Source organism: Bombus fervidus, chromosome 8 (assembly GCF_041682495.2).
Source record: "Bombus fervidus isolate BK054 chromosome 8, iyBomFerv1, whole genome shotgun sequence".
Lineage (NCBI taxonomy): Eukaryota > Metazoa > Arthropoda > Insecta > Hymenoptera > Apidae > Bombus > Bombus fervidus.
Window position 1 is genome coordinate 6,629,195 of NC_091524.1, and position 25,640 is coordinate 6,654,834.

General features: G+C 33.1%; 1 protein-coding gene across 29 annotated transcripts in view; it reads right to left on the reverse strand.

The window, feature by feature from the left end:
* LOC139989615 (uncharacterized) overlaps positions 1 to 25,640 on the reverse strand; it is a 92,271-nt gene that overhangs the window by 54,254 nt on the left and 12,377 nt on the right. For 27 of the 29 annotated variants that reach the window (XR_011800366.1, XR_011800365.1, XM_072008067.1 and 24 more), the window contains exons 3-18: positions 8,774 to 8,875; positions 7,995 to 8,127; positions 7,094 to 7,257; positions 6,435 to 6,590; positions 6,178 to 6,306; positions 5,558 to 5,755; positions 5,177 to 5,473; positions 4,760 to 4,957; positions 4,414 to 4,560; positions 4,175 to 4,324; positions 3,912 to 4,052; positions 3,671 to 3,826; positions 3,500 to 3,598; positions 2,955 to 3,152; positions 2,694 to 2,877; positions 380 to 484 (exon numbers count right to left, since the gene is read on the reverse strand). Coding sequence is in view for 27 of the 29 variants with exons in the window: in XM_072008067.1 (XP_071864168.1) it covers positions 380 to 484; positions 2,694 to 2,877; positions 2,955 to 3,152; positions 3,500 to 3,598; positions 3,671 to 3,826; positions 3,912 to 4,052; positions 4,175 to 4,324; positions 4,414 to 4,560; positions 4,760 to 4,957; positions 5,177 to 5,473; positions 5,558 to 5,755; positions 6,178 to 6,306; positions 6,435 to 6,590; positions 7,094 to 7,257; positions 7,995 to 8,127; positions 8,774 to 8,875 (2,557 nt within the window). In the remaining 2 variants the exon portion in view is untranslated. The remainder of the gene's footprint in view (positions 1 to 379; positions 485 to 2,693; positions 2,878 to 2,954; positions 3,153 to 3,499; positions 3,599 to 3,670; positions 3,827 to 3,911; positions 4,053 to 4,174; positions 4,325 to 4,413; positions 4,561 to 4,759; positions 4,958 to 5,176; positions 5,474 to 5,557; positions 5,756 to 6,177; positions 6,307 to 6,434; positions 6,591 to 7,093; positions 7,258 to 7,994; positions 8,128 to 8,773; positions 8,876 to 25,640) is intronic. The other 2 variants (XM_072008068.1, XM_072008057.1) reach the window with 1 other exon arrangement.

Sequence of the window (25,640 nt, forward strand, 5' to 3'; positions counted from 1 at the left end):
GATCGAAAATTTTGTAACTGTTGCAACACGAATTGTACGATATACAAAAAAGAGAATCGAATATGCATATGTATCAAAGTAAGAAAAAAAAGAGTTAAGAGTTTAATATTAAGCAGACTTGACCAAGAATTAGTGAATATTTAAAATGTAAATGCATGGGCCATTTAATAGTTGGCATGAAAGTAAAAATTCCTGTTACGATTACGTAAGTGAAATCGATAAAATATGAATGATCCAATGCGCGCGTACTACGCGAGATTAATTTACATACCCATGTGCTAATATATGTATGTATGTATATATGTATGTATAAATACAGTATGTTGCGCGCACGTGTGATATGTGAAAGAGTGACAGAAACAGAGTACAGACAACTTACGGGTATAGGTCATTTGGCCCCGGTAGTAAGAAGGAAGGTACACGTGTTGCGCGTGTGGAGGCTGCCCGTACACATTCATGGCTGCCATGCCGATTTCATCACCACCTACATTGTACGCCGTCGAGTAAGGTCATTTTTTATCAAAACGCTAATTTCGCACCATAAACACTGTTTCTAAATTTCGCTATCACTGGGTTGTTAAATAGCTGACTTTACGTAGCAGGAGATAGACCTACCGCGAGCGTAGTTTGTTCGTTTGCTTCGACTTCAAAATTTTTATTAACTCACGTATTCGATAAGATATTCAACGTACAACGTTTCAGCTATTTTAAAAAAAAATGCATATAAATTTTTTTTCTACTCTTTTTATATGTAATAAAATAAAAATTTAATTGAATATTAAATAAGAAATAATACAATTGAAATTAATTTGATATAATTTCTAATTAGAATTTGATAGAGAATAGCGAATAGCAATTTTTATTCTATATTTGTACTTCATGTTTATTAGTGTAAAACAGATACGTAATTGTAAATTTTAATTAAGCAAACAAGCAAACCTGTTAGATCTATTGTTTGTTATGATTAAGTTTACATAAATTGTTAAAAAGGATGAGAATTTAGTCTAAAGCATGTTGCTGTTAACTACTTACTATGTATATTAAATCTTACACAGATAACTATAGCTTTGTTTAATATAATTTAGCCGAGAATAGACTATGTATGATTATACTACTATTTCCGAACAATAAGCTTTTATCGTAGAATAGATTCCAAATTAGTACTCACGGATTCTAATAAAAATAGTATTACCTGTGTAAGGCAAATACGACATTACCGTGAAAATTTTACTAGAATTGAAAATATTTACAATCTATGAGATTCCATAACAAATACTCGACAGGTATTTAATTAATTACTAACCTTTATTTATACGTCTAAAGACTACGCGTCTATTTAGGGAAGTTAAATATTTTCTTCAAAGATAGCAACAACCCAGTGAACATATGCTAAATACATGCTCTTGCGAAACTGAATGTAACATAAACGCAACAGAAAAAGCAAATAATATTTCCATATAGCTCCCTGACTTTATTTCAGAAATATAAAGTCAATTATAGCTTCTTATAAACATTTCTTTCTTTTCTATTAAAGAAAATTCATCGTAAATGGTACATATTTATCATCCAATCCATAAATGTCTAATATATATGTAATACGGTTATCAATGTCTTTACTAATCTAAAATGGTTGTGTATTTGTGATTCCTCTTTAAATGGAATCTTGCTAATTTGTATTAAGGAAAATTATTGTAGGATTCATAGTGTACATGCTAAAGATCATACATTTGTATATTTTCATGCATTAAATAATTACATGCATTTTTAGAGTAAACTATTGTTGTAATATAATTAAACGAAAACGAAAAGTGCTATTTCAATACGCCCTCTGCGTGTATGTATCTTTTTAACATTTTATATCTCCTAGTGCAAGTTATTTTTTAATTATGCATGATGAACTGCAGTTTACAGCCAGTATAATATATATGGAAGAACAGATCTACCATAAAATGCTATCGAAATATGTATATAAGTTCACGATAAAGTTATATCACAAAATTTGTTATTGTTATATACCAAACGTATTGTATAAAAAAATATAATAGTAGAAGAAACTTATTCTTGTATATCATTATAAATCACTTTACGTTAATCTGACCTAAAATTTCAAATTTGTAAAATAATATAATACAGATTATTATAATCTTTCCCTAATAAAAATAGTTTAATTAATTATATATCTATTATTTTAAGTAAATATTTAATGCTTAAAAGCATAGTTTCATGCAATAAATTTGCACATATGTTGTGCAATAATTACTAAAACGAGGATGTATGTAATATTTTACTATATATAAGCCGCACTATATAAGCTGTCACATCTATAAAAAAGCAAGATTACAGAAGCAGACCTACATATATTACAAACATATTAGCAAATACCTACTGATTATTGTATTATCAATTACTACGCGATATTCTAGTAAAATAATATTCTAAGAAATGATAGCAGATCAAATTGGAAACAAACAAATTAGAATGATATATTAAAATTTATCTTATTGTTATATAATACAGAAATATGCTGATTTAGCCAATTTAAAGACGTAGTTTGTTAGTTAATGTTACTTCAATATCTTTTGTATTCGTATTTAGATATTTAATAAATTTTGCAAAACTACACAAAATATATTTATCATTAGAACAATATCTGAGATATTATAGAATAGGAAATATTAAACACAAACACTTACCCCCTTCGTCTTCGCTATCGCTCATAAACGTCTCTTGCATTGATTCGGGAGCTTGTACTCTGTATTTTTCTTCAATAGTAACTGTATGAGTCGTTGTAATGACGGTTTCTGTAACTACCTTCAATGTCTCGATGACGCTAATGTAACCAAGTTTTTGTGCAATATCTAAAGCTGTTTGTCCATTCTGTAGGAGATAGAACGTTATATAATTAGAACAATTAAATAAAATACGAAAACAAGTTTTTCATGAACTTGACATACATTAGTAGTAGTGTTCGGTTTTGCTTTACCCTCCAGCAGTAAATTAATCACTAACGTATGACCCTGTTGGGCAGCTTGATGCAATGGAGTATAACCAGCATTCGTGCTACTGTCAACAACTGCTCCAGATCGTAAAAGGAATCGTACCATCGCTGCTTGACCAAAATGAGCTGCCACGTGTAGCGGAGTATAACCAGCCTGTAACACAAACAAACATTTTTCTTAATCAAAAAATATTTTTAAAGAACCAAATAACAAAAAATTGTTAAATGTGAGTCAAATATAAATAAAATTATATACCAAAATACTTAAGTATAGCTTTAAGGCAATATATATTGAACTAAGGAATAAAGTTCATATAAACGTATAAATTAAATTTACTTCTCAGATTATACCTAATGTGTAGCTAATAAATTGTAGATAATTTAACAATGTTGTCGCACTGAAATGTATTTTTTATATTTCTAATTTTTTGTAATACACATATTTAATTAATAATATTTCTAAACCAAACAAAATATTACAATTTCCATAATATATCATACCTTTGTTTTAGCATCAATTTGAGCACCATTTTTAACGAGAATGGAGGCAACATTAACTTTGTCTTCTTGTGCGCACAAGTGAAGCGGCGTGAGACCATTCTAGAGAGAGATGATTATTAATCAATGAAATCAGATGTCACAAATATAATAAATTATCGAAATTTGTACTACCTTTGCCTTGTGATTTGTATCTGCTTTGTGCTCAATAAGCAGCGTTGACATATCGGTGTGGCCTTCTTGTGCACTCAAATGTAGCGGCGTAAATCCTGCTTTTGATTCTGCATTTGCTTTTGCTCCATATTCCAATAAAGTAGTTGCAATGTCCATCTACATCAAGCCCAAAAATTAAGTTTAGATTATTATAAAATATTATTACAAAATTTAACTTATTCGTATCTTTTAAGTTATTTACCTGATTCTTACGTGCAGCAATATGTAATGGTGTATGACCATTTTTAGCCATAGCGTGAGGTGATGCACCCTTATCAAGTAAAAGTAATGCTACATTTTGGTGATCATAGTGAGATGCCACATGAAGTGGAGTCACTCCATTCTACGATTAAACAAAGAAATTAGTGTTTGACATAAAAATCATACTTAACATTGATAACGATATTTTATTTGAAAAAATAAATAGATGGCAATAGAGGTAATAACTTTTATAACTGTTCTAACCTTTCCTTGAGCATCAACTGGTGCATTCTTCTGCAACAATAATCTCGCTACATTCATGTTACCATACTTAGCTGCCAAATGTAAAGGAGTGAATCCCTTCTTGGTCGTCGCGGTGAGCGAAGCACTGTTTTCTAACAAAACGGATGCAACCTGTAATAGAACAGTAAGTATATAAATTAAACTTAGTTATAATTATTGATAAATAATTAAATATGATATACATATATTTAAAATTTTACCTCTTCTTGACCTTCTTTAGCAGCAATATGAAGTGGTGTATATAAATCTTTTGTAGTAGCATCTACGTCGGCACCGTGTTGAAGTAATAACATCACGATATCAACATTGCCCAATCGAGAAGCAACATGAAGCGGAGTTTGTTCTTCCTGCAATATTTATTTTATCAATATCTTTCAAATCTATTATGACACAATTAAATTTACTAAGTATTTACAAATTTCTAATATTCAAATAAGAAAACAATTATAGAATGGAATAAGAAAATTGACGTAGAATTAATATTTTTGTCACTATAACATGAATATTAAAATCAAAATTTACTAATACTGAATTCTTTTTCTTTACCCTTGCTCTGGCGTCAACTTGGGCACCATTTCTAAGAAGTATCCTGATAATATCAGTCTGATTCGCTCTGGCAGCTAAATGCAAAGGCGTTTCGCCTCTTACTGTCGGTATATCGGGACTAGCTGCGTGTTGCAGTAAATAAATCACTATATTCATGCATCCCATGAAGCTTGCTACATGTAGAGGCGTCAATCCAGACTAAGCAATAAAATGAATCTATTATTACTAAAAAAATCATAATAATAATCTTTTTTTATTATCATATCGGTATAACGTATCGATTGTCTCTAATAATTTCTGTTCCTAATTAGAGGCAAATATAATTGATACTATAGTAACTATGATGTATACCTATGATGTAGGGTATTAAACTAAAGAAGTTAAACTATTGAACTGATATGCAGATGAAAATAATACCTCTGTAGTGGCTTCGATGCTAGCTTTGTGCTTTAAGAGAAGCTCAACGACCTTCAGTCTGTTCTTCTTGCAAGCAATATGGAGTGGAGTAAAGCCGTTTAGAGCTCGTGCGTTTGGATCAGCATTTCTATCGAGTAGAAGCTTAGCCACTCGTACGTGTCCGCAATGAGCTGCCACGTGTAGCGCCGTCAAATAATCTACCGTCACTTCATCCACGGGTGCTCGATGATACAATAATATCCTCGCAGCGTCAACGTGGTCTCCTTGAGAAGCCATGTGCAACGGCGCAAGACCATTCTGTCAACAGAAAACAAGCCGCAACTAATTCAGTCAGAAAACCTCTTACCTTGTACCAAAAGTACTCTTCAAGAAAACGCTTACCTTCGTCTTTGAACCAATTGGTGCTCCTTTCTCGATTAAAATGTCAACAACTTCGTGATGACCAGATCGTGCGGCGCAATGAAGCGGCGTAAGGCCATCTCTCGTTTTCGCTTCGATATTTGCTCCCTTGCTCATCAGAAGATTCACCATTTTTATTTTTCCCCATTTTGCTGCAACGTGCATCGGCGTAATATTATGCTGCAAGATAGAAAAATAGTTATATATACTTAGCGATTATAAATAGGTAGTTATAAATAGGTAAATAAACAGATGTACATATATTTCCTTGTTTACAGCTATTATGTTCGCAGAACGTTGTCACGTTTCTACAACGACCTTTTTATATTTTCAATCATATCGTACTGTTAACAATATCACATATATTCCTATCACGTGCAGCTAAATCACCGTACGTAGACCCATTATCGCAAATACCATATATATTTTTACAATCATATCTCACTCGTAATTGATACTCTAACATAAATATTTGATATCTTCCGCACAGTCCTCAATCACATGGCCATATCCGCAAATTACTCATCAAAGTCGTACTATATAATCCGGTTTACATTTATCGTATACGAAATTACAGTCCAAGTTACTTAGAAATTCCTCACCTTCGCCGCAAAATTTACGTTTGCTCCTCTGTCGTAAAGCAAGGAGGCAATTCGATCGTTACCATAATGAGCAGCAATGTGAAGCGGTGTAAAACCGCTCTTCGATGTTACATCGGGATTGTGATCGTTCTGAAATAAAAATAAAGAATTATAAATTTATGGACATTGAATCGATTCCTTTTCGCATACTGATCACATCTGATTGAATATATATATATAGGGATATAGGGCTTCAACGACAAACTATTGCAACATACTTGTAAAAGTAGGGCAGCTGCCTTGCAATCGTCTTTCTTGGCAGCAATGTGGAGGGCAGGCAATCGAACTTTACCACGAGTGTCATTTTCCAACAGAACTGCTACTACCTTATCGTGACCCTGTTGCATCGCTACTGCTAATGGGGTGAAGCCATCCTACGAACACAAAGAGTATATTAAATTCATGTTATGCGTACTAATTAAAAATCTACATAATTTTTACATTCCATTAAATACGATACAACAAAATTCTTGAATATGTACATATATAATGTATCAGAATATATTGCGATACCGTGACGTATCAGCAGAATTAAAATACAAATTTATGTTTTATTGTAATAATATAATGGGAAGTCAGATCCGAAGAGGAAAATAGTTGAGACGTTGAAGGATAATCCTACAGTGCAACTGAATTATGCGAATATGTAAAGCTATTCGAAAAAAAATAGCAAAGGAGATGAAAGTGGTTGGTTGAGAAATAGAAATATTGTAAGGAAAGGAAAAACGTGAAAAATGTGTAAAGCAAATAGAAATACTTTTCCTTGCACATTCCCTTCATTTCTGTATATTTAAATTTTTCAAAAATGCATAAAGATCTACAGTCAAATCTCAATTCATTAAATGTTTAATTAACAAAATCAGACTTGTTTACGTACCTCAGTAGCCAATGTTTGATTGGCACCTTTACTCAGAAGGAACTTGACTACAGAATCATGATTTTCCTGTGCGGCCATATACAGTGGTGTGAACCCATTTTGCGATTGTGCATTCACAGAAGCACCTCGTTGTACCAGCAATTGTACCACCTCCTCCTGTCCAGCTATGTAAAGAGATATTAATTTCAACTCGGAATGCTCATCCCACGTATATTATGTTGAATACACTACTTTTTACAAAAAAAAAAGCTTGGAACACTTTGTAACAAGGAAAAGAGAAAAATATATATTTGCCAATTTTAGCATATTTAATATTTAGTACTAATATTAATGAAGATCATTGATAAGTCACAATTTTCGCTTTTCGTAGCAATTTTATTTGTAAAATAAAATATCGTGCTGTCAGCCGATTTTACTTTACAACAAAATTCTCTTATTGATTTTGGTATTAAATATGTATCTTTAGTAAAAAAAATATTTACCATCTTCTTAAATATGTTGATTATTATAATATTATTATAATTATACGAACGAATGAAATCTTTGAATTTTTCGACGTGCTTTCGAAAGGTTTATATCTTCGAACTTAACCGGTTTGTCTCTTTTTCAATTATGTCATATTGCAGTAAACCTGTTTTAACCATCAGGTAACATAAAAATTTTAAAAATTGGACTTATTTTACTATCTATATATAGAAGTGGACTATATATTTCTCATAAGTAATAGTCGAAGATAGAATATACGCTGAATACTAAGCAATTAAAGTTATGTTGTAAAGTTATACTGGAAAGTTAATGTTACACTAAAGAAACCAATAGTGAAAGTATTAAATTCGATTGCAATAACTCCTTCGTCCTTAAAAAATACGTAAATGATAAGAATGGTAATGCTTCTACTTACCAAGAGAAGCGATATGTAATGCCGTATTTCCCTTTTTGGTAGCAGCATCGACCACTGCTCCACGGTTAAGAAGTTCTCTGACGATTTCCAAATGTCCATCTTTAGCTGCCAGATGTAAAGCGTTTAAGCCATTCTGTAATCAATAGGTCCTTGTACATTTTCAGCCCGTTAAGTTCTCTATATTAAATCTATTTTTCAACAATAAAAATCCTCCTGCATCGTTTGGACCATTTTCGACCAAATCATATGCTTCTAAACGTAAAAGTTTCGTTTGAATTTAAAAAAAATATGAATTTTATGCTAAATATTCTCATAAAATATTAATTCCTAAAAGCTATCATTAAAGAAAATCAATCACGTTTACGTTATCATGAATGCACACCGATATAAATATACTTTTTCATTTACTAAATATCAATAGAGTCAAAGAAATGTTTTATTATTGTACATAAATGCTTTGTTTTTTATTATTTTCATAAATGTTTTATTATTATTCAATGTTAAATAAACAACAGAAAAGTTATCGTTTGCAAAGTTTACAAATGACGATAGTATTGTCATGGAGCGATAAAATTGAAACAAAATTCACATGACGTTTTCAGCCATGATACTCTCTAAGAGTTAAAAACCTTTTCTTCGATTAAAACTGAAGCAAAAAAAAAAAAAAAAAAAAAAAATGAAAAATTCGTGGACCGCGGCACTGCCAATATTTTATTCGTATTTGGCGATTTTCATAAATCAGAGAATCACGTAAAATAATAAGAGGAAACAGTGCTTACAGCATTTGAAGCGTTAATGTCCACTCCCGATTCCAAGTACTCCAAAACCTTTTCCAGCTGCCCTGCGCGAGCCGCACGAAGAAATGCCGTACTAGGGTCGCTCTGAAATACCAAAAGAAGAAAACGTTGTAGTAATAAAAAACTGCATCGTGAGTAAAATAGCAAGGAATACGTTGGAATACGAACACGCCGACTACTGAATAATTAATAACGTAACTCTGCTTGAATTGTTTGGATACTTTCTTTCGCGGTCAAGTATTACGCGCGTGTTTAATCATTCGTCACGTTCTTCTTTGCGGTTGTTTTGTCCTACACCAATCAGATATGCTCAACCGAGCAAAAAGTACATGAATGTAAGTGGACACTTGTTACAGATCTCTTAACGTATCGCTGAACAGATAATTGGCCAACTAGATATCATTTTTCATATACAGCTGAAATAGGTGAAATAGCATTCTCAAATCTTTTACAAGTCGCAACCTTCTTTTTTATAAATTATAGAATATCCTACAAACTCTTTCTCACAGTTGCGCAAAAAAGCATTCCTAATGGTTAAGTATCATCGGATACAACTGCTAACAGAATAACCCAACGTAGCCATATTAGAACGAGTAAATGAATGGAATGTAAAACCTGATAAAAAGCCGTTTTATCAGGTTTTACATAGCCGATGAAAGTATGTAGTACATGCAAATACTTTTCGTAGCCACCGCACATGCGAAACTATATAAAATATTTAAAGTAAAATATTCGCTTCAATACTTATACAGTAAACGAAACAAATTTTTATTTGCATTCCTTTCTTTTAATTATATTCATAAAAATATTACATACTATTATATTAGATACTGGAATTTGCATAAACATCGACGGTTTACCAATTAAAGGTGGGTAACCATATATAAAACACATTGATTAAATATTTCACCAAATTTAGGAAAATTACTTCTAAAGTGATGAAATTCGATTCATAGAAAAAAGGAAGGAAATATAGTAATAGCAAATACCATATAGTCGCTATTAATCTATTAAATCCATACGCGTTTCAACTTATCGTAATTAGTAAGAGGCTGACAAAGTAGGTGCGCCATATTACGCCGTTTATCCCGAATCATATTGCGGATAAGTAATTAATGTAGAACGTGGGGTGTCCGCGCCGTGCTGTCTGCGCGAACGAGATACGACGACTGTCTCCTTTTCCCTCTTTTTACTGCGTTCGCCTTCACCCTATTTTTCGTTCAATCTTTCTCTCTCTTTCCATCGTCATGCTTGGCCCATTTGATTCTTCGTCGGGGACGAACGCGCTCGTTCACGACTCACGACTTGCAACTGGTTTTATAAGTTGCAATATATCGCTTCTTCTTCGGCCTACGCACGAACCAGCAGAATAAATACGTCTGGCTAGGGATATTGTTGCAGTTCAAGGGAACGCGAGACAAGGATTTTTTTCAGATTCAGCTGTCTCCAGCGTATTTCTTCGTGTATTTAAATAAATGTGACGAATAAATTTTTAGACAATCTTTAATTTACGAACGCAGAAACATAGGTACCGTTGTTACTTATAAGTCCAGAATCAACAGCCGAAATTAATCAATAGAATTATATAAACGATTTAAATGTTACAAATTTAACGTCGAATTAATTTAAGCTAATATTAAAAAAAGACTGTGTTGATAATGTTAAAAGAAATTTATAATAAGATATTATATTGTTTATCTTACTCGAATATATTCTACAAATTTCAATTAAAGTATTATTTAAAATGTCTATAACACAATATTTTGTTATTATTATTCTTACTCAATAATACGTAACGCATAAGCAACGTGTGTATAAAGCTTTTGTACATTATTATCTTCACTTTGGTATTTACACGTCCTATATTTTTATTCATTGATTTTCTATCATCTAACATTGTCTCAGATTTTATAAAAAAAGATTCGCACTATCAAAATAAAATACAAAATTCCATCAAAAGAATAAAATATTTATATTTTAGTGCATCGAATATGGAGAAACGCCTTGATTTAAGTTAATCTTTAAGGCCGAATATCTTGGAATTTGTTCATAAACCTGGTAATTCGGGCCTGTATGTAAAGTGGTCAAATATTCGAGGACATTTAAATTGCATTACGAATGCATGTAATTTCTCGATATGCATATGTACTTATATCTCGTGACAGATCTACAGTGTACTTAAATCAACCGGTATCTTGTATGCAAGTCGGGTGTAAAGAACCTCCTGCGCTTGCAAAGTCCTCCGTCATGCTTTAAATAATTCAGCGAACCGTTACTCCGACACGTGGATAGTCCCTTCTATGTCTGTCTCTCCCGTCTTCTTTCACTGTCTTAAACTACCTGCCCCATCCCATTTCTTTTTTTTTTTTCAAGGTATGCTGCATCTTCCATGGTACAACGACGAAGGTCCGAGACGAACGCCGGTCACTGCACTCATTACTCTTTGCTTTGCCGTGGAAACGTTCATCGTAGACTAGCGTAATTCTTAAATTGGTGCTCGTTATCCAAACTTGTCGGTAAATTATTAATGTAGATCAACGTTTCCCAACCATTTCCAAGTCGTGTGTGACCCCGTTTTACAATTGTCAAATAATCTCCTCAAATTTACACAGAAAGATATTTTTAATAGAATGTAAGTTTAAATAGTATTCTTTAATTTACTAAAAATCAGTATTAGAAGTATTGATTAAATATTGCAACGTAGACATACTGCAGTGAGTAAATATTAAAATTTATCGTAATATAATGATGAAAGTGCGGATTTCTGTGCATCCATGCGAAATTTAAACATGCAAAACCGCACAGAATGCATATAATGTAGATAGATAAAACGAATTTCTATTAACGCTCTATTTCTTTAATTGTGTCCATAAAAATATAGATTTGTATAAATATTCGAGATATAATTAGGATAATATTTGATACGAAATGTCTTCCTATTATAAGATGTATAAAATAAATGTAAATGTAGATAGCAGCAGCAACCCACGAGGGAATACTTTATAACTCTTAGAAAACAGTTTGTGGTACCCTGGGGGTTGCGATCTACGTTGAGGATGATTAAATTCTACCTGAGTAGAATATATTCATGATAAATATTATAGCCACATGGTTAAATATTTACAAAAAATACTATTAAAACTTTTATGCTCAGAATGATTGTATAAAAGTATATTTCACTTGTAATGAGAAAATACCGTAATTTCATCTGTATCGAGATCTCATCTCATATAAATTAGCTTTGAACATGTGACTGATACAGGTATCTATGTAATACAATTTAATCTATCACAGCAATATAAAGGACTAGAATTATCTGTATTTAAATCGGAGCATAACATCAGAGAGTAATTGTTATTGAACGCATTTTATATTATTCATATTCATGATATGTAAGTATTACAAATAGTACAAATAACGATTTAATATCTGATGAATATTAAAAAGACTTTCTTTTAATCTTGAAATACACAGTACCGGTTGTCAGTTTACTTTCCTTTTTTAAATCAACTATCACGACAACAAGGGTTGGTTTCTATTTACAGGTGTATGCAACTGACTCGACATAGTTCTCCTTAAAAGGCCCACGTTGATTGGATACCTTCGTTTGCACAAGAAGAAGTGCATTGTCCACATAGCTTGCTTTGAAAATAACAGTGAAAAGAAGACGTCAAATACAACATATCATTTGACATATATGTATACAAAAAGTTTCTGAAAGCAACAAGGATAGAAGTTGTATTTGAAGTCAATATTTAATGAATTTTCTAGCCAGTTGGTTTAAAAAGTTAATTAAGACATATTTCTCTAAAGAATCTCAGACAATGATAAACAAGGTGCGCCGTAAATAAGCTTGAAAGCTAACTATTTCAGATAAAATTCAATTGCTCATATAGCTTCTGTTGTATTATACTATCTTATCTTCCTACCTCTTTCTATCTCAATTCTTCTGTTTATTCTGTGTACTATAACAACAATATATAAATATCATCACTCAAATTCCGATTATTATAATAAATAGCCTGTAACTATTAACTTGAAAACCTATTAGATAAAGAAGTCAAGATATCAATAATAAAGTAACTGTAAATTTTTTCAAAATTTTTAAATATCTGCAATATGAAAAAAGTTAAACTAAGAGTACTACGAAGGATTAGTACAATTGGTCCTACTCTATAGTTATGTGTTTTACTTGAATAAATATTTCTACTGTTTAATTAAACCATTATTTGTTTTAATTTCTTCTTACATCTGTACTCTATCTACAAAAATTATAGCAATTTTCACCGTATTGTTATGCATGATTTAGAATATCTATATATGTATGTATACGGAACAAAATTGACCAAACTTATGTCAACTTTACACGTTAAGACACAGGAAGTAGCTGGTTCGCTCTAAGAAAACTATGGTAACTAATGACTTACACCCAGGTGAGTAGATAGCCTCGGTCATTGTCTGGCTTGAGACGCTTTAAGGGCTTCTACAATCCCTTAAGGGAAGACGAAAGAACACTACACATTGAAAACGAGCAGCGTCGTTTAAGCTACATTATCAAGTTCGGTACAATTTATGTTACTCTTATACACTAATATCGAAGGTTCAAAGCAAAACTAATTTATAGAATACGGTGTCACTTTTATACAAAACAGTTACTTATACTGATAGAAATTTCAACAAAAGCTAATAGCCAGAGAATATTGATAAGTTTGTTGAGAACTGGTTTTTTTAAATAACAACTCATGGAGAAGTTTCTGTACGCGGGAGAGTTTCAATGCTTTAGTTTCGAACAAAGTTACAGACACGGAGGTATTAATGTCTGACTTTTTATTTCTGTCGCGCTTATACGAATACATATATGACGCAGAATAAAAAAATTTTGCGAAGAATTATTGATATAACTCGAATTAATCGAACTCGTTATAATGAATTAAACAAATAATTGAGAATTACGGTGATATAAGCCAGTTTATTGTTATCTTTCGCAAGATAAACCTTTGAATTTGTTATTACGAGAAACTTAATTTTTCTACTTTTTTTTTTTATATTAGGGAAGCGTGTTATGGTAAAAACTTAAAGTTATAAGTTATAGCTTATGTTATCTGCTTGACTATGAAATTAAACGGCTGAGAAACAATAATAGCATATAGAGAGATCGCGCTAAGTTACCGTTGTAATAACAATGACATAAATATAAACAGTTTAACAATATTGCACAGTGATTTACGCTTTTACGTTAACATAATCAAGATTCTTGTACTGTTAGACTTCGACGTTTCGAAGTGTACAATGATAGCAAGTGTAATAGCTATGCGTCTTCCTGCAATTTCTGGCTACGTACCAAGCTAACTATAGCTATGCCATGCACCAAACGCACTCCTATAGACACAGAGTGCGTACGAATGACCGCTTCGGGTTCACATTGCGACCAGACAACCGGAAATACAGGTTGACGCCGAATAATCACAGAGCCGGTTCATATTGCATATTCGCGACCCTGACTTCATCATCTATTATTAGCCACTGGGTTTCTTTAGACATTTAAATCAGTACATATGTATACATTATTAACAGATTAGATGCTAAAGTATGCGCGGATGTCTCCAAATATTACAAACAGATTAACTTAGAATACAACCTACTCCATAATTTCAATTGACGCACCGCCTCTGGTAATTAGACAATTACTGATACGCGTGACTTTACTGTTTAACATATATGAACGTATATAACATTATATAAATTATACAGTTATTGAAAATTCTATATGTTTATATTTTTATGAACGCAATTAAGATTTGCTTTATCTACTAAATATTATAACGAGCATAATCTATTCTGAATATTTTATATATTTTTACGGGTTGTATTCACTCTGCGCACGTTTGTACTTTCGAATTTTCCATAAATCTAATTCGTGTTTACTAGACTGCGAATGTCCATGAGCTTATGTGAGATTTAAATATATAAAAGTATTCGCAAAAACATGGATCTGCATAAACATCTGTAGTCTAGTTGTTGTGTTATATAAACAGCGTTTTTTTAACTCTTTTACTGCGAAGCTATCAATTATATTCCGAGATATTATTTTTTAAAAAAAGATACATATACTTAATATGATAGCCTGCTACAGAATCATTTTTATCTGCTTATACGCGTTACACCGTAATTAATTGTAGGAAAATCTCCAATTGTCACAAGCATATCTCTCTATATTAGCAGTATCAGCTTCAACTTCTATCAATTTCGAGAGTATTTAGCAAAAACGTTGAATCGTTAAAAACACAATCTCGAACAAGACAAATGGAAGATCGAACACTGGATTAAACTTCTGCGATCGTTAACGTGCAAATAATAGGAAACGAATCTCATAGAAAAAGAAATTTAGATCATGGTATACATGTATTTTTAGTACTAATCGATCCATTTGTTCCATCGTTCTACTTTCAGTCCAAGTCGTAGACAATGCACGTAAACGTACCAATTTTTTATCCCGCTGAAAAATAAATCTCTTTCGCTACTTTCCAATAACGAAATACCTTACCAGCAGCTAAACTAGAAACCCGACGATACAAAAATCGTGAAAGCGACATAGTCTCGCTTTTTCGAGTCGACAACAGGAAGGGATCCACCGGCTACTCTCGTTTCTATCAACGGGGAACAACGACCCGACGACGAGAGAGATTTTAGCCCACGTCGATGGAGCCCGGGAAAATTAAGCTGTGCAGAAACCAGCACGAAGGACGGTAATTAAGGATACGACAATGGAAAAAGGAGGACGAGTTCATCGACTGCGTAAAGAAGTAACAGATGATAGCGTCAGGATAATAAGGAACAGAAGAAACGGAGCATGCAAAACTCGGCAAGGACAAGAATGCGAGAAAGAAGAAATAGAAATAACATAAACTTCGAAACGTGTTCTCACGAGCTTACTGCTCGCTCGTGTTCGAATCAATGCATTAATGTATAAGGGACTTGTTGTCCTCGACAATACCTATTATCCCGTGAAACGTGAAGTGTCTATGTCTATAATAAAATCGGAATGATGAAACCGACGGAAATACCGAATTGTTTGTTGATGGATATAGTTGCAACCGGTGGTAATTTTATGCCTGACGTGTTCCACTCTTTTGGAATTCATAAGATTTCACATTTACCGAAGTGTTTCACTGTCGTTTATTTATGTGCTTAAATCGAATATATCATGTAAGAATTGCTCAAGAAGTATTATAACAGTTGATTATAAATTTGTAGTATTAGAAATTTGTAGCAGAGAAATTAGTTTTAGCACGACTATGTCTATATTTGAAATTTATATTAAGACGTGTGAACAAATTCAAAAGCTACTATAGCGGTATATACGTGCTGTTTAAAGGCGCGTTCATAATCTGTTGCACTTTTATTATTTCTTAAATACAATTCTATGTACAGCATTGCCACTTCCATTTATTTTCTGTATTTGCCTCTACTATATTTGCGAGGACGAGACACTTACAATAATAGTGGTTAACATTATTAACATTAACATTATTAATTTGGATTTAAAAAATTATTTTGCTGTAATTTTGTGCCACAAAAGAGTTAACTTATAATAGAAAGAAAATTAAAGAACCTTAATGCGCGATACAGAATTCATTTTATAAAAAGAAGTATCATATAAGTTACAACATTATAAGTTACTCTATAAATTCTCAAACATATGTAATAAAACTCAATAACATATCATTTATATGGCGATACACAAATTGCACAGGATGATTGAGTAAGTCGTAAATATTAAAAAACAATTAATTATTCTATATATTATGACCATATTATTTCGGTGAGCTGATTATTCCCTCTGATAATTATTTCATGAAATAAATAATTAGCCGTTGCCACTAGTAGTAGTATAATCAGTAATAGTGATAGTAGTAGTAGTAACGATGAAATGTCGGCGACACTGATAGTAGTAATACGAAGTCGCAAGTATAAACGTAGGAGAAAGAAGTACGCATTAAAGAGCATCCTATTGAGCCGGTATGCGTGTGATCAAGGTATCATTATTAAAATACCGTCTTTTTTTATACCTTCCGTGGGAATGAAGTATCGCCAATGCTATGAAGTATTCTAATTTACTTTCTTATCTTGATCCAAGAGCAATCGTGCCTTAATTAGTAAACAGTTTCCTATAACAGTTCCTGAGCTATCAAGCATTACAAATTCATAGGCCTTGTTTGATAATATAATATCCATATTTGCTATCAAAAATGTATCAACAGAAAATGAATCAATACAAAACCAAATAAAAAGAATATTCGTTCTATTTAGAGAAAATAATTCAGACACGAATACTTCGATACATTTTAAAATTTATGCATTTATATATACACACATATATTAATGATTAATTGTAAGCTTGGTACTCTCAGGCAAACACAAAATTGTATTGAGGACAATTGTAAGTTTCCACGATAAAATATATCTACGTACAATACAAATCCAATTTGAAAATACCTCGCTTAAAAATGTATTACACGCTCGCAACTAATAAAAAAATACTTCGAAATGAAATCGTCAAAGCAAGTTGTACATATTACAGCTACGCAATAAAAGTTGGAATATTGTTGGGATAAGGTGGCACGAATATACGAGTTACCCATTCTCCATACTCTTTGAGCGTTTTATTTATATCAGGATCCATGAAATATGTTTTCGTTAATCAAATCGTTCCTCGAACTTTTGACAGAGAACAGGACCGACATACACTTAACCGAGACCTCAACCTACTGCACGCCACGATGCTGGGCATAATAGTTAAAAATAACACCAAGGTATCGTTCGAATCACGACCGCAAAACATGCTCGTTTCGCGTACAAACTGCATCATTTTCGCATCTTTTTTTCGCCGACAATCCAAACCGAAGAAGGCTCCCCTTTTTCTTCGTGGCTTTAATTAAATTTATCAGTGTAGCTGAGAATCCTCTTAAGACAAGGTTCCCGCGAGTTTTACAGGGAAGAACTTCCCACGGATACGTCCAACCCTCTCGCTAAACAATATCTTTCACGATGATCTCAACTCGCGGTGTCGTCGTTTATCAATGAATATTACCCGGTATGCTTGGACGGAATACGTGCAAACACTGGGAACGAACGTATACGCAAAATATAATTTGAACACGACATGCGATATTTTATGATAAATACTTTATTCGTACAGGTAGATTAAATTCAAGGTGAGATCGTTACGTATAAAATGTTAAAGTTTCAGCTATTTTTAGCGTCTAATCACAAGTGAGTGATAATACAACAACTAGTATACCTTCGTTCGTATTTCAGTATCGCTGCGCAAATTTTTCGTTTGCTAATATTTATTCTGAAAAGCTGGCAAGTTGCAAAACTCACAATATAGTTTCTTCTACAAGAAACCTGTAAAAAAGAGTTGCATAGATACCTAAGGTATTCCAGGTATGTCTGCAAAATAAATTGTGTGTATAAAGATAAATTTAATAAAAATTTTTGTTTGTTCAAAATGTATGCGCATAAATTTCCATTTATAATTAAGTACATAAGAAACCATAATAGTACTCAAAAATATAAATATTAATACATGTATTTATGTAATTTAGCTACCGATTACCGCTTTCGAATTTAATTGACGATATGATCAAAACACTTGAAAATACAAAAATCTTGGTAATTCACTAGAGTGTATGTATTTCGTAACAGATATGGTAAAAAATTATTTCCGAAAGTTGATGAAATGTTTTGATAAAAATAATATATATATATATAGAGAGAGAGAGAGAGAAAGTAATGTAATTCCTATTTAACATAACGATAAACAAAGATAACAAAAGCTATATATTTTCCTTATTTAGTTAACCCATTATCAACATTTCTACTTAGTATTTTTCTAAACGTAGTTAAGTTTATTCTCCGAAGTTGCGACAAAGTCACGGAAAAAACTACGCAACGACAAGAAGGAAACTTTTTAGCTGTTTATGAAAGTAAACGATTTACGTCTTTAAGCGAAATTATGCAGACGACGAACGAGAAGGTACGTTAAACGATAACAATTAAGCAAGTGTCTATCAAATTAATTCAAACGTAGTTTCGCTTTCAGAATCAAATCCCCTACCAGCGCGTGTTTCCAGCGGTGGTATCATGCATGAGCACCTCTTGCATAATCGCAGTACATTAGAGACGACAAATGACATCATGTCTCGCGTCGTAAGCGTGAGATCATCAGGTGCTGACTGCCTCGATATTACAGGTTTTTACGATGATTTCGCCTCGACTTCGTTCGGCCAAGTCAAGCCATGATGACGGTATTATATTCAATGTGTGTACGAACGTGGCCGATTTACTGAAAAAGCTGATCCTCGAGTCATGCCTTTCAATGAGATTTAAAAGGCATGTTCCTTCATATCCACGTGAGCCCGATTACGTACTACTAACAACACTCTATAAATAGAAAATGAAACCAAGATATTTAACCTCAGTAAATTCAAGATTATTGGTTTACATGGTGCACAAAAGCTGTTATTCTTTTACTCGTCTGCGCTCAAAGAGATTTATGACAGCTCTACATTTCTTCATTGAATGCAAATTGTCTGATATCTACTACAAGTATCCGACGACGTACTTGGTCGTTCTGTTTTTAAAAATTGTTAAAACTTTTATACCAAGAGTAAATCGTGAAAGTAGGAGAGTTTTAGTATATTGGAAATCAAAATACTACTCGATTTAAAAATTCAGTAGTTTATGAGTAATAGGAAACATTAGAAATTGTTAAAAGTTTCATAAATCCAACGAGAGAAGAACAATTATAATATATTGCAATATACAATCATTGAAAAGATATTTTACATTGAAGTGTATAGGAACATTTCATGTACAGCTAGAATATGTTTTCTTGAACAACTCATATCCACGAATACTTATTTTTAATCTCGAATTAGCAGTTAACCTTGTGTGAATATTGCGTGCCTTACAAAAATATAGTTAAACAATATGCGAGAAATAGGCAGCAGACAAAATGTATTTTAATTCGGAAGTTGCTTTGGGTCAATATATACAGAACTCTGTCTAGCCTTAAAAATATTGTATAATGTATTCATAAATTATATAATCGAATTAAAAAGAATCTTTGGTGGTTAAAAAGGTTATTATAATAAATACATAAGTATTTAATGAATATTTATTTAAAAAGAAAAATGATAATAAAGAATTTGATAAAAAAAGTTTTCCAAATTAATTAATTAATTAAACGAGTCTCTATAAAAAAAAGTTATAATAACGAATACGTAATAAATATTTATTTGAACAGAGAAACAGAAATAAAAAATTTGATAAATTTTCTTATATAAATTAACGAGAGAGAAATGATGATAAAAGATTTAGTAAAAAACTTTCTCCGTTAATAGATATTTTTAAACGTTACAAATATTTTCGCTAATTTATTTAGAATCTTTAAATTAATTTACGAAACATGTAAAATATATCACAAGCTATAGACAATAGATTATTCAGTTGTGAAATACGTTTTATACTTTCGAGCTCTGATAGCAGGATGATCAAGATGGTATCGTTACCGTTATAATAGTTCAAGTACCGGATACATTCGCTCAAGAAGCACTTACTTCCTCGCTATCACTGACTCACGAGCATTCACCAAAATTTTATATCCTCTTTGCGTTTAAACATTGTTCAACATTTGTAAACTTTCTACCTCGATCGCTGCCACGAAGAAAGATGCGATTAAATAATTTCATTTAAAAGCACGTTTTCGATAAAATTCCCTAGTGATTAAACACGTCTCCTTTGAGAGCGTGCTTTCATCATAGTGGTATTAGAGGGTACAGAAAGGAGCTATTAATTATATCACAACGAATGGACTCATTTCACAAAAGACCGTAGACAACGTATTAAAGTTTCTAACACGGTTATGTCATAGAATTTCATTTTGTAACTTCCTTTTCTCCGCGATGATATATCGTGAATGGGAGAGATTAAGTGCAATCATGCTCTCTAGAATTACACTAAAACTTCTCTAAAATAGTTTTTAACGTTAACAAGAAAAGAAGAGCTGAAGCTTCTCCAAGTAACGGCAGTAAGAATTTTACGATTATAAAGAAAACGTTGTTCCAAGGGTACGACCGTTAGTTCAGATATTAACGAAATTCCTGAATCATGACTCAAGTGACGTTCCAGTCTGACAGCAGCCGATCAACGACCAAGATGATAGTATGATGTCAGTTCTCGTATAGTGAGTTGGACGACGGAAGCACTCCCGTTAAATCGGTTAAATGTTTCCTCCGTCCCTTGTCGGGAACATTCGGGGTTATTGTGACTGACAGAGATACCTCCACAATCAAGCACGTATTCAGAAATACGCGGCTGCACCTTTTTTTACAAAGGTAGATCCTGTGATTTACACGGTATCGTCACCGCAACATCGGCGAAAATTGGGTCATGAATTGTTGTCTGCTCTTTGTCGCGCGTCCCAATTTTTTGCCTCGTGTGTACCGTCACGTAAATGCAGTCGTGAGTCACGAAGTAGTCACGTAAGGGTGAAAAGATCTTGAAATTGTAAATAACATTGAGAAGCAAATAATCTGTAATCGTTCGACGCGTTATTCCCCTTTTGCAGAGATTGAAGAACTTGCGAGAACCATAGACGTAAAATGCACTTGATATTTAAGTATCGGAGAAATCGTCTAATTTGAACTAACTTTAACTAATTTAAACGATTCGCTAGCTAAGTACGAAACGATAAACGAGAAATTTATTAATAGTATTATTATGTCATGTTCGCTTTAGAAAAATCTTATAAGAGTATTAAAGTTATAATTATGGATACTTTATCGAAGGAAATAAAGTACCAGGACTAAAGACGAAGAAATTCTCTTTGGGTTTCTCAAGGGATTCTCCTTGACAATACAATAACACGAATAAAAAACATAAATTGATAGCAAATAAACGTAATAAGTTATGTAAGTTAGCAAGTTTTCTGTTTCTCGCTGTATGTAGTGACGAAGTTAAATGTTGATGTCAAATGATTGAACCCTGAACCTGTTATACCGTTATATTATGCCGGGGGTCATAGTCTAATTGTATGGCACGATATAAACCAGTTCACCTTCGATATATCATTTTTATAACAATGATAATAATAATAATCTCCAACACATACGTTTCAGAGGTAAAAACCTGTCCAATATTCGCGTATCTTTGCGACACGTTCACTTCCGATTATTCCAATAATACGATCGTTAAAAAGTACCCTTATCTTTAACTAACAAATCTGATCGATCTATCGCGACGTGACCTTCTTATTCCTTTCGTAACTGCTTATTATTCTACTTTGAAGTAATGCATTTTCTGAAGTACAATACGTCGATACATTCTATCCAATACGTATAATATTGCAGATTCTACTATCGATGTACGATTTATGGTACTATATTTTATATAATGGAGTTGCATTATGTTGCAGAACAAATGGCCTATGGTCCAAAATACCGTTAGAAATATTTTATGAAAACTGGTCTCGAGGTTCTGTTTGTTCCTGAAACTGGAATATATGTCAGTTTACTTCAGCCAGTAACGTAATCTCTTCATCGCCGCCAACGCGTCCTTTTCATTGGGGCTTAATTAAATGTATGGTCGACACGCCGTGGCGCGCCTCGCCGGAGGAAACGAGAACAGGAGAGCTCCAGCTTTGACCGAGGGGGGCCAATGAAGAGCGTAGTTGAAAGGGTCGAGGTCGTGCCCGTCGCGCATGCGTTTCGAACGAAAGGCAGATATTTCAGAATTTGTCGATCCGACTCTCTCTCTCTTCGTCTTTCTTTTGCATTGCAACGTGCATTACAATGTGCAGAACAATTTTTTCTATTAGACGCGCGACATTACTCATCCTGCCATATCGACACACCTAATTAAAACTTTTCTCGTTCGTCTCGTGATACGTTACAATTTCGTTGGTTAGTTTCGTGCAACGCATTACAAATATTTGTTCGATCGTTCCAAATAATAAAATACGTTGTTCTCGTCTCGTATCGATCGTCTCGCGTTATTTATTCGTAAAGCCGAACAAAAAACGATCGTTGGAAAAATAACTCGAGAATATATTAATATCCACTTTCGATCACCAATATGCTAGAATTAAATATATAGAGTGAATAGCGGTTCTATGGTACAGATATTTAAATAATCCGCAGAAAGTAAACGTATAATTTCACTCGATCTAAGGGTGAAGTGCATGAATAAGTGAATAGCACTTTATTTCCATCGTTCCCGTTTTTCCTTCAAAAGTAGGCTAAGTAAATAACGGCGCATAAAATTAATGAGCAGAGGAACGATTCAAATCTTCGATGCTCATGGAAAAGTTAAGTTATAATTTCAAATGCGACAATCTCCGGCTTGCGTACGATAGATCGACGGCATTAAAAATGACATTAATGTTTATTCTAATATAACAATCTAAACATAATGATAAAATAAATTACCAGATTGAACGTTATAACGATGTATTTCTAATCGAAATAAATCATTTCTACGAATTAGAAGAATTAAATAATGAGGATACGTAAGTCACGATTACGATCGCCAGTCTCATCCACTTAAATTCTACTTGCCGATATATTATGTCGGAACGAATTACGAAATATCTGGATCGATAATACCGAAGTTAATATTTCATTCGTAATTTGTGCAACTTTTATGTCGAGATACCCGACTTTCGGGTCAGACGTGATTTCAACCACAAAGTAGATCACTGTACCGCTTCAACTATTAGTGTTGCAACCTTTTTGGCGCTACGCTTGCTTGATGCAATTTAAGATTGATTTGGGGTTCTCCGCAAACCTTTTAGCAAATGTCTTAAAATTATAGCGAACATCAAAATAGTACTTGAAAAATGACCAATGAACGTCATTCTCGATGTATCCAACAGATCATAATTACATTGAATTAACTGCTTTTTACTGAATGACACTTTTTCTTCTTTTTTATCTCCATTACTCTGTACACTTTGCTCTACACTGGACGTTATTACTAAATTCAAATAAGATATCGCGTAATTGTTTCTTCGTTGAAGCAACGTTTATAACGAACATGAACGGTATTGATAAGAAAGTGTGACGTAATATTTACTCATTATGTTACATTTTTAAAGAATAACCTTTATATTTAGCTCGAAATTGTTGCTTTCGTTGAAAGGGTTCCAATATACTATCGATCAAAGGAAAGGGTTATCGTCCCCATTGCGTAATATTAGCAAGTCTCGTCGCAAAAGGTTAAAAGCATATATAATAAAATAGCACTATACTTTGATCTTAAAATACGTCCCTTCACGCTTTCCCTATATTTTTAACAGATGCACCACGATCAGAAATATGGGGATATTTACTTATTACAATTATTGGGAGAATCTAACAAATTTTGAAAAATGACCAGCAAAACATAGAAACAGATTTAATCAAAAACTTATTATTATCTAAATTATTATATAAACTATTATATAAAAAATATTTCTCTTTTTATTTCTACATCTCTATATTAATAAAATAACTGTACGAATGCTTTCGTCTCTCGCTGCATATATAAAATTTGTCTACGGTAAATTCATTCGCCAATCGCTATACACGTGCACAAAACCAAAAAGTTAGGTTTTTCATGTTCGTGAACACGCAACGGATACACCGGTTTAGCCTGTTATCAAGAGTCCGACCCTATCCTTCCGAATACGCAACACCAATGGGATTAAAAATCATTTGGCAGTGCCTGATTCTAAGGTTTCTCGGCGTACCACAAGAGATACTTAGAAAGTCGGAAGTGTAATGTATTCCAGCTCGTGTAGCTATCAGCCGGCGTAGAAATCGGTGTATTGTATGTCGATTGCAGACGGTTGCAACGAGACACTTCCTGGCGCGGTGGTGTACCAAAAGCCAAAGAAGAGAAAAGGGCACGGGTGCAATAAAGGAAAGAAAAGCGACGTGTAAGAAGTGAAAAATCTGGCAGAGAACGAGTCATGGCTTCGTAGTATGTATGTATGTATGTACGCGAACGAATAATAGGTACGTGTGCATGTACATAGGTATATGTGGGACAAGCAAAATGGAGTCTGGAGGTTCGGGTCGATATGAACGCGGCAGCGCTATTGCAGCAAACCGCCCCCTATTCCTATCGTTCCGCTTACCTCCTTCTTTGCGTCCTTCCACATCCACGTACCCCCTTATCACCTCACCTACCATCGCTCAATCGCTATCGACACCGTTGCTTAATTAACATTGCTCGATACAAGCATCTTTGTATAGTGCAACGTGTCACCGAGATACGACCGATAGATCAAACGCTGATCGGTTGCTCGTGAAACAATGAGACTCCGCGTGGAAACGTATAAGCGAGCTTTTTCTGCCTATTGATATATCTTTTATTGTTACATTTTGTACGTATTTGTCTTCGTTCGATTGGAATAACATCGAACGGATTCGATCAAATGAACACGGTGAATCACGTAACGCTGTTTGTTGTCTCCGAAGCCGTTGTAGATATCGGCTTGCTTTCTTTTCTAAATTACGTAGCAGAGAAAGCTGGTCATTGTAAATTGGGTAATTAGAAACAGAGGGTTCCCCTCGTCTTTTTAAATGTAACGGCTTATTGATATTTTATTACTTTAACAGCTGTTGCCAACTGAGTAGTATTCGTTTAAAACGTGTTAAAAAATTCTGTATAGTTACAGCAGCATACACCTTTCACGTTGAGCGTCAAAAAATAATAAAAGAGCAAACGTTTATACAATAAGATAATATTTTATTAATTTTTATCTTAGACGTTTTATTAAGATCGAAGAATATATTGAATA